Raw genomic sequence first — 14,128 nt, 5'->3', positions numbered from 1 at the left:
GAATATGGTAAAATTTAACACTCTTATCTCAGGGTGGCAACATTGCAAATCACTGAACCCTCCCTCTCAGACTTATTAGAATTGGTCCCTGATCCTGCAGCTCTTAGCCCTAGTCTACACTAGGAATTTAGGTCGAATTTAGCAGCATTAAATCGATGTAAAGCTTCACCCACCCACATGATGAAGCCTTTTTTTTTTTTTTTTTTTACTTAAAGGGATCTTAAAATCGATTTCCTTACTCCACCTCTGACAAGTGGATTAGCGCTTAAATCGGCCTTGCCAGGTCGAATTTGGGGTACAGTAGACACAATTAGACTGTATTGGCCTCCGGGAGCTATCCCACAGTGCTCCATTGTGACCGCTCTGGACAGCACTCTCAACTCAGATGCACTGGCCAGGTAGACAGGAAAAGGCCCGCGAACTTTTGAATTTCAATTTCCTCTTTGGCCAGCGTGGCAAGCTGCAGGTGACCATGCAGAGCTCATCAGCAGAGGTGAGCATGATGGAGTCCCAGAATCGCAAAAGAGCTCCAGCATGGACTGAACAGGAGGTACGGGATCTGATCTCTGTATGGGGAGAGGAATCCATGCTATCAGAACTCCGTTCCAGTTTTTGAAATGCCAAAACATTTGTCAAAATCTCCCAGGGTATGAAGGACAGAGGCCATAACAGGGACCCGAAGCAGTGCCACATGAAACTTAAGGCGCTGAGGCAAGCCTACCAGAGAGGCAAACGGCTGCTCCGGGTCAGAGCCCCAAACATGGCACTTCTATGATGAGCTGCATGCCATTTTAGAGGGTTCAGCCACCACTACCCCAGCCGTGTTGTTTGACTGCTTCAGTGGAGATGGAGGCAACACGGAAGCAGGTTTTGGGGTTGAGGAAGATAGCTCAAGCAAGCAGAGAAACTGGTTTTCCCGACAGCCAGGCACTGTTTCTCACCCTGGACCTGGAGCCAGTATCCCCGAACCCACCCAAGGCTGCCTCCTGGACCCAGCAGGCAGAGAAGGGACCTCCGGTGAGTGTTCCTTTTTAAAATACTATACATGGTTTAAAAGCAAGCAGGTGTAATGATTACTTTGCCCTGGCATTCGTGGCTCTCCTGGATGTACTCCCAGAGCCTTTGCAAAAGGTTTCTGGGGAGGGCAGCCTTATTGCATCCTCCATGGTAGGACACTTTACCACTCCAGGCCAGTAGCACGTACTCGGGAATCATTGTACAACAAAGCACTGCAGTGTATGTTTGCTGGCGTTCAAACAACATCCGTTCTTTATCTCCCTGTTATCCTCAGGAGAGTGAGATATAATTCATGGTCACCTGGTTGAAATAGAGTGCTTTTCTTCAGGGGACTCTCAGAGGTGCCCGTTGCTGCTGGGCTGTTTGCCTGTGGCTGAACATAAAAGTTCCCCGCTGTTAGCCCTGGGGAGGGGGAAGGGGTGAGGGGGGGTTAGCCATGTGGTGGGGGGAGGCAAAATGCAACCTTGTAATGAAAGCACATGTGCTATGTATGTAATGTTAACAGCCAGGTTTACTGTGAAAGAGTGTACCCATTCTTCTATAAAAGGTGTCTTTTTTTTTTTTTTTAAATACCACTGTCCCTTTTTTTTTCTCCACCAGCTGCATGTGTTTCAGTGATCACAGGATCTTCTCCTTCCCAGAGGCTAGTGAAGATTAGAAAGAGAAAAAAATGCACTCGTGATGAAATGTTCTCTGAGCTCATGCTGTCCGTCCACACTGACAGAGCACAAACGAATGCGTGGAGGCAGATAATGTCAGATTTCAGGAAAGCACAAAATGACCAGGAGGAGAGGTGGCAGGCTGAAGAGAGTAAGTGGCGGGCTGAAGACAGGGCTGAAGCTCAAATGTGGTGGCAGCGTGATGAGAGGAGGCAGGATTCAATGCTGAGGCTGCTGGAGGATCAAACCAATATGCTCCAGTGTATGGTGCAGCTGGAGCACAGACTGCCGCTACAGCCCCTGTGTAACCAACCACCCTCCTCCCCAGGTTCCATAGCCTCCTCACCCAGATGCCCAAGAATGTGGGGGGGCCCCTCCGGCCACTCCGCCACAGAGGATTGCCCAAAAAACAGAAGGCTGGCATTCAATAAGTTTTAAAGTTGTAAACTTTTAAAGGCCTTGTCCTTCTCTCAACCACCCCTTCTGGGCTACCTTGGTAGTCATCCCCCTATTTGAGTGATGAATGAATAAAGAATGCATGAATGTGAAGCAACAATGACTTTATTGCCTCTGCAAGTGGTGATCGAAGGGTGGTGGGGTAGGTGGTTAGCTTACAGGGAAGTAGAGTGAACCAAGGGGTGGGGGGTTTCATCAAGGAGAAACAGAACTTTCACACCATAGCTTGTCTAGTCATTAAACTGGTTTTCAAAGCTTCTCTGATGCGCACCTCACTCTCCTGTGCTCTTCTAACCGCCCTGGTGTCTGGCTGTGTGAAACCAGCAGCCAGATGATTTGCCTAAACGTCTCCCCCTTACTCTCACAGATATTGTGGAGCGCACAGCAAGCAGTAATAACAGTGGGAATATTGGTTTCGCTGAGGTCTAACCAAGTCAGTAAACTGCGCCAGCGCGCTTTTAAACGTCCAAATGCACATTCTACCACTATTCTGCACTTACTCAGCCTGTAGTTGAACAGCTCCTGACTGCTGTCCAGGCTGCCTGTGTACGGCTTCATGAGCCATGGCATTAAGGGGTAGGCTGGGTCCCCAAGGATAACTATAGGCATTTCAACATCCCCAATGGTTATTTTCTGGTCTGGGAAGAAAGTACCTTCCTATAGCTTTTGAAACAGACCAGAGTTCCTGAAAACGCAAGCGTTATGTACCTTTCCCAGCCATCCCACGTTGATGTTGGTGAAATGTCCCTTGTGATCCACCAGTGCTTGCAGCACTATTGAAAAGTACCCCTTGCGGTTTATGTACTCGCCGGCTTGGTGCTCCGGTGCCAAGATAGGGATATGGGTTCTGTCTGTGGTCCCACCATAGTTAGGGAATCCCATTGCAGCAAAGCCATCCACTATGACCTGCACATTTCCCAGGGTCACTACCCTTGATATCAGCAGATCTTTGATTACTTTGGCTACTTGCATCACAGCAGCCCCACAGTAGATTTGCCCAATCCAAATTGATTCCTGACTGACTGGTAGCTGTCTGGCATTGCAATCTTCCACAGGGCTATTGCCACTCACTTCTCAACTGTGAGGGCTGCTCTCTTCTTGGTATTCATGCGTTTCAGGGGAAAGCAAGTCATAAAGTTCCATGAAAGTGCCCTTATGCATGTGAAAGTTTCGCAGCCACTGGGAATCATCCCAGACCCACAACACTATGTGGTCCCACCAGTCTGTGCTTGTTTCCCGGGCCCAGAATCGGCGTTCCACCACATGAACCTGCCCCATTAGCACCATGATGCCCACATTGGCAGGGCCCATGCTTTGAGAGAAGTCTATGTCCATGTCCTCAATCCTCATGTCACCGCGCTGACGTCACCTACTCGCCTGGTATCGCTCTGCCAGGTTCTGGTGCTGCATATACCGCTGGATAATGCGTGTGGTGTTTAATGTGCTCCTAATTGCCAAAGTGAGCTGAGCGGGCTCCATGCTTGCCGTGGTATGGCGTCTGCCCAGAAAAAAAGCACGGAACGATTGTCTGCTGTTGCTTTCACAGAGGGAGGGTGGGAAGGAGGGCCTGATGACATGTACCCAGAACCATCCGCGACAATGCTTTTTGCCCCATCAGGCATTGGGATCTCAACCCAGAATTCCAATGGGCAGCGGAGACTGTGGGATAGCTACCCACAGTGCAACACTCTGGAAGTCGACGCTCACCTCGGTACTGTGGAAGCACTCCGCCGAGTTAATGCACTTAGATCATTTTGTGTGGGGACACACACAAATCGACTATCTAAAAACAATTTCTAAAAAACCAACTTCTATAAATTCAACCTAATTTCGTAGTGTAGACATACCCTTAGACACATGTTACTCCAATTCAAGTCAAGCTAGTTTTGCCATTATAAGGGCTACAGGACCAGGTGTGAAAAACATAGTACCATTCAACCAATCCATTGTATACAGATTTTTATTGTCCCTAATGAAATACTCTATCAGGGACTTTTCTGCACAGTTTTGTAAAAGCCTATTGCATATTAGTTAGCAAAGCAATTGTGTGAATGGCAGCAGAATTACTTTTAGATATTTCTTAACAATTATTATTTATATAAAAAATTATAAATGATACCTTTCTGGCCAAATCTATCATTTTCTGATTTATCACAGGGTGATGTGAGGGATTGTAAAGCAGTATTCCAGGCTTGTGGAGGGGTTGACTGTGTTTTTCATGCAGCTTCTTATGGAATGTCAGGTCTGGACCAAGTGAGTACAATTTTCCTATTATTTTTCTCTCTGGAACCTTTAAAAGTAGAAGCATATTGTTCACATAAAGGTGGGTAAATAATAGGAAAAAAATATTCACAAACTTGTTTTATATTTATTAAAACATTTTATACATGTGAAATTTTATTCATTTAAATGTTTGTGGAAAACAAATGTTGAGCCCATAGCTACAAGTAATTTAAGCTTCTGATGAATGTGATTCAATTAAATTAGTTTAAAGTGTTAACCTTTATAAATAACTTTGGCTAAATAATCTAATTAGGGAATGAGGGGGCATTTATTAAATACTAAGCACCAAATCATTAACCTAGTGCAGAGCCCAAAATAATCAGAATGTTGTACTAAAGATTAATTAAAGCAACCCTGAGGCTTCTAGTTTATTGGGCAGAGTGGACAGGACAGGACAGAGCCATGGCCAGGCCCCAGAATAGGGGATAGCACACAGGTGTATAAATCTACCTTCCAGCTCTCATTTCTATGCCAGTCATACCTTGGGCAGAACAGATAATTGAGGCCTTGGGATCTGTTTCCCACCCCATCCCCTTTTTTTAATTTAAACTTTACTTGCATGAAACTGACACAAAAAAATAGAAGTGAGGTTTTCAAGAAAATAAAACAATAAAATAAGTAGCAAAGTAGATATAACTGCATTTGGTTTTGGTAATTACAAAGCTGTGTGGTGAATTTAAAGTGTTTAATTGGATACTGTACAACTTCTCTATTTCTAGCTACAAAAGAAAGAACAGATTGAATCCATAAATGTCAATGGAACAAAAGTAGTCATTGATGGTATGTACCTAGATTTTCCTTCTTGGGGCCTGATCCAAAGCCCATTGAAGTCAGTAGAAAGACTCCCATTCACTTCAGGTTTTTAGTGATTGATTTGACAAAGACCAACTCTTCCATCCTTATTCACAGAGTAAGGCACAACTCAGAGAGAGTAAGGGTGGCAGAATTAAACCCTAAAGTAACGTAATTATGATATATTTAAAGTATTTCTTACTGCGAGTAGGATATCTGGGATGAAATCCTGGCTTTTTCCATTATATTTTGTCCTTTTAGCAACAATTTCAGGAGAATGACAACAGTTCAGTTTCTGATGATATGGCTTTTCATACTCTATTGTACATATCAAAATTATTTTTGCTTTTGCCCTCACAGCAAAGGCAAAAGCAAGATTAATTTGTACCCACTTTTGTGTTGCCTATATGCCCATGCACAGTCCCCTTCTCTCATGGCAGATTATGTCTACCTGGAGCAAAAATAGCTTAAGTGAAGTGGTAAGCAAAGCCAAGAATGAATCAAGGAACATATCCATTGAAATATTTCCCTCTTTAGTCCCAACCAGAAACTATCTCTAGAGCCACAGAATTTGCAGAGTTACGTCTCCACAGGTTTATAATGGAGCAAAAATTGTGGGGGATACATACAAGCTGAGATTTCCCATGTGCCTGTCATTTTTCAAGAGTACACATTGCCAAAAGGCAGAATTTGACCCCATGTATTTGCAACCACAAGTATTTTCTCAGTCACTATTATGACAGCTGCTCTCCCTGCTGTTGTCACCACAACCTGTGGGGAGCCACGCAGTGGTGCTATTCCTAACACAGTTGGACCATGCTTCTGGCTGTTCCTTCCCACACACTACGTAGTGTACCCATGCATGTGTCTGCGTAAGATTTCCTACATACAAAAGTGGAGTATGGAAACCTCAAACCCAACCAGAACTCTGGCACAAGGGACTAGAGTCAGCTGTAATATTAGGGATGGTGGATTTGAATCCCATTTGACCAAAGATTTTTGTTTTTGTTTTTTGTTTTGTTTTGTTTTCTGTCTCCTATCTTGGAGGAATTTTCCTCCATTGCACTTTGGAAAAGGAAGGTTGAGGAGCACTCTGTTCTCCTTCATAACACTTGGAAGGCTGCCTCCACCTTTTTTCCTCCAATCCCTGGGATGACGGTGTGGGAAACTTTTCTCCACTGAGACATTTGGGAAGACATCTCTGTTTCCTATCACGCTTAAGTTCTCACAAGATGAAAATGGGGATAACCTCATGGAGGTGTGTACATGTGCGCAAGGAGGTGGCAGGGGTACAGGCCAGATGTGCTCGAAGTATCAGCACTATGAGCACAGCTGCCTACTGCTCAAGCATGGGCTAACGTGACTTCAGCAGGGAGAGCTACAGTCCATAAGAAAAGATGATGCAATCATTTATAATTCCATATGATCACATGCATGTGCCTATTGCTCTTCTTTTCTAACTCAATCATACACAGTAAAAATATTTAATGTGATGTTACTGAAATGCAGCAGGGCTTTTTATTTCCATCCAAGTGTACTCACACAAGTAACGACCCCTCACCCACTAGTGACTGCAATTCGGTGGTGATGGGATTGTTGCGTGTATGTAGTTTGTAAAGCACTTGGTAATAACAATAGCATTCATATAGCACTTTCCATTTTCAACCTGTGGCATAGACACTAACTAATAGATCTTTTGAATGAAAAATTTCCATATGAATGAAAGGTATTATGTTAATTTAAAAATAATGCTAAAACTGAAAGACAGCCCTTCTTATGTTTGCAGTAGTTGCCTTTAACAAGAAAATGTTTGCTGCCAGTTCATGTGGATTTTCATATTCTTCCCCTTTTCTTAAAATAATGCATTTTGTATATTACTGTAGTTTGCAAACAAAGAAATATCCCAAGGCTGATCTATACTAGTACGGTGAATGTGGTGTTTGGAGGGAATCCCATTGAAGAAGGAGATGAGGAAACTGTACCATATTTTCCACTAGAAAAGGTATTTTACTTTGCAACAGACCTCGTCAGCTTGATCAGTAGCAAAGCACTGCTGTCCAACTTTATGAAACTGTATTTGTGTTCCAAAGTAGGCTTCTATAGAGGGCATTTATTTAAATTAGTAGTATCAGTCTGTCTTTGGGTAGAGGTAGCTATTGCTGCCATAGCTCTGACTTAAAAGCTGTGAGATTATTCTAAGAGTGGCCTGTGATCAGTTATTCAGTCCTTATCCATAAGTAAGCACATTTGGGATCTTGCAAAAATAAACAAACTAAAAAATTGGAATTTGAAAATAATGGGAAGATTCTTTATTGCAGGGGGCTGTCAAGGAGTCTTTTGGCTCCCTGGTTCTCTACCCAGCCCAAGTATAAATTAGAGTAGTCTGGGGGCTGTTCTAATTTCATCCAACTTGCTATTGTCTCTGAGGGAATGTGTACCATCTGGAGCCCCTTGTGCCTTAGCCACTCCCACTGCTTGCTGCTCTTCCCTGTCCTCAGAACACCTCATGTGTTTAGGAGTCACCGCTTCTTCTTTGACTGTTTGTTTACGCAGATACCACTCTTAATGGTGATCATGCACCCCATGGCTGCAAGGTCAGATTCTTCTTGAATAGAAGTGTCCACTGGGGCTGTGCCTGAGCCCTGGGAGCATTGCAACCAAGGGGTATAAGAGGTGGGGCAGCCTCAACTTCCTCTCAGTTTCTTCTTAGCACCCATGGCTATGAGACAGAACCCCACAGAGCCTGCGTCTCTTCACCTACAGAAAGATTAGTTATTGTTAGATACCTAGATTCACTTTGATAAATTTTAGTTAACCCATTGGTTTAAAAAAATTGTATATATATCACCAATTTAGCTGCTTGGGGCATTGATAGGTTTCCTTGCCGCCTCCCCTCTCTTCCAAGGCCTACATCCCTCTGTATATAGGCCCTAAATGGCCAAAGTCTCCAGGATTCAAGATTTGTTCATCTTGTGACACAGCAAAGCCCATAAATGATGGGCATGTGATGCCTTTTCAGGCCCTTATGCCAGGTTCTCCTTAGAAACAAACTCACTCCCAGGCTTCACCCGAATTTCCAGCCTCGAACTTTCAATCAGCCAAAGCAAAACTTCAGACACATTGGATTTCAGTAAGAACATTGTCCTTTGATATAGCCAATACTAGATCAATTTGAGCCACACCTAAACTATGTGGTGCATTTGTGGAACCAGTGAGAGGACAACCAATACCCTCAGAGACTAAATGGGTGTCAGACTATATATGAACTTGCTATGTACTAACTAAGACAGACATTTCTGGACACATTGTTTCAATCTACTTGAGCCTAAGCAGCCTTTACTACCTCTTTGAACAGTATCCCAATGTCTGAGATATATCTGGTGGCACCATGGATCAGTCCATAATTTTACCTCTAGATTAGATGCAAGTTTAGGCAGAGCCATCCATCAATCGATCTTTAAGTAGGACTCCTTTTACCCACCTCTGAGGATGAGATACTGCTTGCTAGTCACCAAGGGTATGTCTACACTTCAAATAAAAAGCCACAGCTGGCCTGTGCCAGCTGACTAGAGCTCCCAGGGCTCAAGCTGCAGGCCTGTTTCATTGTAGTGTAGACTTCTGGGCTCAGGCTATAGCCTGAACTCTGGGACCCTCCCACCTCGCAGGGTTTTACAGCCCAAGCTCTCCAGCCTGGGCCCAAATGTCAATACTGCAATTAAACAGCCCCTTAGTCCGAGCCTAATGAGTAAGGCTACGATTTAGTCATGAAGGTCACGGAATCTGTGACTTCTAAAGACCTCTAAGACTTCAGCCAGCTCCAGTTGGGCACTGCAGGGTCCCCTGTCACCTGCAGAGGCAGAGAGCTGCAGGGTACCCCCGCTGCCCAAGGCAGCAGGAGCCCCCCGCAGCTTCCGGCCACTGCAGGTGGCAGGCAGACCCCCTGCTGCTCCCAGCTACCATGGGCCCCGGGGGAACCCTCAGAGCTCTCTACCTCCACAGGCACCAGGGGGAACCCCTGCAGCTTGGAGTCGCCAGCAGAGAGGGTCCCTGGAGCTCCCAGCCCACCCGCAGCTGCCCAAACTCCCCATTTTTTCACGGCTATTTTTAGTAAAAGTCAGGAACCGATCAGGGGCTTCTGTGAATTTTTCATTATTGCCCGTGACTTTTACTAAAAGTATCTGTGATTAAATTCTTAGCCTTACTCATGAGCCTGAGTCAGCTGGCACAGGCCAGCTGCAGGTGTCTAATTGCGGTGTAGACCTGCCCCAAGAGTGGAATCTGTGTAGACCATCACTTGCAGAAGGAAAAAAGGTAACTGTGGTTCTTTGAGATGTATTGTCCACACAGATTCCACTACCAGTCCTCCATATCCACGAATTCAGAATCCTGCGCTATGGAATTCTTTACTGGCAAAGGAACTGAGAAGCAGTTCGGGCCTCCCTACTCCTTATACCCTTAACTACAGGGGTCACAAGGTCTCTCAGGGAGCACGTGTGGCCCCAATGGACACTGCTATTCAAAAAAGAATCCAACCATGTGCACATGGGGCTCATGCACACCACCAAAAGTGGAATCTATGCAGACAATGTATCTCAAAGAACCGTAAAGTAAGTGACCACTCTTTCTGGTTCTATGCATGTTGCAGACTCCTTCATACCAAAGGAACGCTAAGCAGGGGGCTTATCAGTGGTTTTTCCTCCCTTTGTGCCACCTGATATATTTCAGTGGGAACCTCAGGTCATGTAGAGACTCTGTAGCAGCTCCTACATCAGCCTCTTCCTACCCCTAAGAGGCCATTTCAAAAGCCTGTGATCAGTTGCATGTAAAGGAGCCCCAGTCACACCCCTTTTTCCCTAGCTATGCCCCTATAATGTCAGCTGTGAGTTGGGACATATAGGAACCACTGTGGCAACACTCTGCCACCTTATGATTTCTCTACATTGGGGCAGTCCTCCAGGAAGCTGATTTTAGGGACACTGCAGCCAGAATGCCCCAGAGCTGCCCTAGCACATGGGAGAATTGAGCCCTTCAAGTCTATACTCTAGTTAAGCAACTTAAGTTTTAAGATTAATGAGAAATCTGGCATGAGTAAATGTATAAATTAAAAAATCACTTAATTGATATGTATTTACCCTATTGTTTTCACAATACTGTTATTTATATCAAAAATATCTACCTTACCAAAGAATAATTTGAATCAAAGCATATATTTGAAGCATATCATAAGTAAAAATAGAAATTTAAAAGAGGGCTATGCTCAGTTTACTGGGAATCTAAACTTGTGTAGCCAAAAATACTAACCTGTCTCTTTTATCATAAACAGATAATTTAGGGTTGGAGGCCTAAATAATTTCTCCACATCTTATGTTTTGAGAAGATTTTATTGAGGTTATGGCTGCAAGCTGGATAGATGTGCAAGTTTACTGAAAAGTTATCAGAGGTGTCATTTGCCAATGTAGGGATACAGTTAGGCAATTCATTATATTTGCACTCTTTTCAGCAGGTTAATCATTATTCTAGAACCAAAGCAATGGCAGACCAAATGATCCTTGCAGCTGATGGAACCCCACTAAAAGGTACATATAAAAATCTACTTTTCTGATATCACTACTGTATGTCAAACTATGAACATAAAGGGGTCTTTTCTTCCCTCAGTTAATGTGTCTAATCTCAGTGTCCATGTATATTTAGGTGGACAAGAGACTATACACAAAGGGGAAAAGGGATAATCCAAGATTCAGAAAATTAAAACCTTATTTCTTCAAGTCAATTAAAAATGTTTATAAATTCTACTGCAAATATAGGCTCTGAGCCTGCATTTCTTTTTCATATACACGCATACTCATGCCAACAGTCCCACTAAACTTCACTATAGACACAGTGGCCCCTAAACACTCTCTCCACCAGCTTAATCCTCACAGGTCATTAGGGCTTACAGATGACTTGCAACAGATGAGGAAGAAGGCAGACAGATGCTTGTTACTTAGATTTTCAGTTTCTGAGTTATGTTAGTTTCTCAAATTCTGAGTACACAGATAGCAGCTGTGCCAAGGCGGCTTTATTCAATCTACACTAGGCAAGCAGGGTATGATCTTGTCTACCAGAGGCAGACCTTGCTACCATTATCCACGGCTGTGAGCTCAGACACACACCACTGTGATGTACTCTACGTGGGGATACAACTTGAAACTATTTGTGCAGAATATGTCTATTACTTATAAGTAGTTTCAAACAGAAAGCACATCATATCTGTTCTCAGTAGAGAGCACAGGCTGCCTGTTGATTTCTATGAGATATTTAAAGGTTTAGGACTTTTTAAGGTCAAAACTAACTGATTTGGATGCTGACTGCTTGAGAAACTGTTTCTATCTCTCTGTGATACTGCTACAACTGTGATCAGAGGAGGTGTCTGAATATAGCTAGTTGTATTAGACACTGTGATTTTCAATCTTCTGTGTGCCTGAAGATGGGCATTTCTTTTATAAATAGACTGTAAGAGGTGGCCTTTGCGAGTTAGGCATGAGGGTATATTGGTAGGGAAATATGTAAGATGCTGTTCATATTGCAGCTATTTTATGGTCAGAGGATTTCAATTTTCAGGACTCACGAGTCAGCAGATTTCATGAGTATTAAATTCACATTGTAAAAGAAGATGAAGAGAATTTACTACAAAGGGACTAGTGTGTTTGGCCCTCTTATCGTTTTCAAAATAAAATATAAACCGTATATGAAGTGTACCTGTCGTGTACTGATATGGAAACTATTTGGAAAATCACATTTCATTATATCTCCTAGGAGGCGATAAGCTCCATACATGTGTTCTTCGCCCACCAGGCATCTACGGACCAGAAGAGCAAAAGCACCTGCCACGAGTATTAGTATGTATTGTATTATCAACTCTGGAGTGCATTACAAATATTATAGTACCTGTACTGTTTAAGGCTAAAAAATTCAAAAGCTAATATCCTGGTGTTAGCCGACGGCCAAGGATGTTTGGTGAGGTGCCAGCTATGCCCGTTTATACCATCCGTGACTTTAACCGCTAGGACGCACTGTCCCTTCGCGGCGGGCAGCCCGGGCTAGGCTGACGGATGCCCCAAGGTCCTAACCACCCGTGACTTTAACTGCTAGAGCTCAGAGCTCCTTCGCAGCGGGCAGCCAGGATTGACTGACAGGTGCCCCAAGAGTTTGCCCCGTGGAGGCGGCACAACTCAACGCTAGGCTCTTAGTACTCTCACCTAATGGCCAGGCTTTAGAGCCAAAACGGCTGAGGTTCTTTAATTGTGTTGGCTGCTTTACAGTAAACCAGAGAAAACAAGTCAGGCTTATGCACAAATGGTTACCAAAATTTATTAAGCTAGATTCTAATCATGTGGTTACAAAATTGCTAGTGCCTACTTATTTAAATGTAGAGATGTTACACACACAAACAAGTTACAAAACTGAAGCCACAATCCCAAAGAAAGAAAACAAAGTATAGAGCTCTATTTCAAAATATGTGTACACTAAAGATAGGAGATCAGGTGTGGGTGCTTCTTACCCTCCTTGCATCTCTCGATTCCAGCGGTGCCAAGCCAGGATCGGTCACTCAATTCCGCGGAAAGACGAATAAGGGACAAGGCTTAGGGACCCTCTTAGCTGCAGAAGCCTTGGGAGGCTGTCACTTATCTGACCAGCAGATAGATAGTGAAAAGCACTCAAAAATCATGGTGCTGTAGGTCCCCTACTTATACCTCTGTACTCCTTTATTCTCTTTCTCCTTTCTTATGCCAAATTCGGCTGGTCTGTCAGGGTGACGCCAGCTTTCGCAAGAGTAGTTTACACTTGCAAGGGAGAGAAACAATAAGTTTCGACTACTGGACATTTCTTTTATCAGGGTAAATATTTTCCCACCTAGGATGTTGGTGTGTGTGCATCACGCTATTTAGTAGGGGCTAAGAGCCATGTCTGTCACAGGCCTCTGCCTGCTGTGAGCTTAATCGTTGTATCTGTTCCCAGAGGCACATTGTAGCAGCACACCTGTGCTTTTCACAGCTTCAAAGGCTGTGCTGGAATATATGTTAAGTGCCCTGTTCCGGCTTCCTCCTGTGTTTCCAGCAATTCTGGTCTGAGAGGGGTGGGGGCTGGCTGTCTGGCTACACCTGGTTACTGATCTAACCAGTCCCTCAAACAACCTTTTGTTGACTGACCACATAATGCAAGCTGACAAATAGCATAACTGGAGGATGATGCGAATGAAAATTATAAACATGTTTTTTTTGATAGACAAAAACTGGGCTAGTGTTGTAGAGAAAGGGCTACACCTGCATCACTGGTTATTATGCATTATTTGTTTTGTTGAGTAAGCACTTTAAACAATAGTAAAATATGATTTCAGGATTTTTCTGAGAATATTTTATGCTGAAGTTAATCAGACCATAGCCATGACATGCAGCCGTAGTTAAATCTTCCTGATGTCAAGTTTTAGATGTTGGGTTTTTTTGTGGTGTTGTTTTTGTTTTTAAAGAGGCAAACATTTGGTTTTTAGGCAATGACTAATTAAATGAATCACACTGCTTGGCAAATCACACCCTTCCTGCAGTTATTTCATGCATAAGAACAGCCATACTGGGTCAGACCAATAGTCCATCGAGCCCAGTATCCTGTCTTATGACTGTGGCCAATGCCAGGTGCTTCAAAGGGAATTAACAGGACAGGGCAATTATCAAGTCATCCTGTCACATTCTGGGGTGCAGCCCAGAAAGTGAGGGGTTGTATCATCACCTGCCCTGCAATCTTGGGTGCCTCACAGTGCTTTGCTGCTGTGGCTCCCACCTGGGCCACTCACAGCCTTCCAGCATGAAGATAACACCCTGAGCATGTACAGCTGAAGCCTGCCAGCACACTCTAGTCACACTCTGGCTTCCACGAGCCTTGCTTAG

The 14,128-nt window shown here is 43.9% G+C and overlaps 1 protein-coding gene across 1 annotated transcript in view; it reads left to right on the top strand.

Moving 5' to 3' along the window:
* LOC140917995 (putative short-chain dehydrogenase/reductase family 42E member 2) overlaps positions 1-14,128 on the top strand; it is a 46,236-nt gene that overhangs the window by 17,854 nt on the left and 14,254 nt on the right. Inside the window, exons 4-8 of the mRNA XM_073361523.1 lie at positions 4,290-4,385; positions 5,135-5,195; positions 7,091-7,209; positions 10,708-10,783; positions 12,003-12,085. Of these exons, the coding sequence (XP_073217624.1) occupies positions 4,290-4,385; positions 5,135-5,195; positions 7,091-7,209; positions 10,708-10,783; positions 12,003-12,085 (435 nt within the window). The remainder of the gene's footprint in view (positions 1-4,289; positions 4,386-5,134; positions 5,196-7,090; positions 7,210-10,707; positions 10,784-12,002; positions 12,086-14,128) is intronic.

This window comes from Lepidochelys kempii, chromosome 10, assembly GCF_965140285.1.
Source record: "Lepidochelys kempii isolate rLepKem1 chromosome 10, rLepKem1.hap1, whole genome shotgun sequence".
Classification (NCBI taxonomy): Eukaryota; Metazoa; Chordata; order Testudines; family Cheloniidae; genus Lepidochelys; species Lepidochelys kempii.
This window is presented reverse-complemented; position numbering and strand designations above follow the sequence as displayed.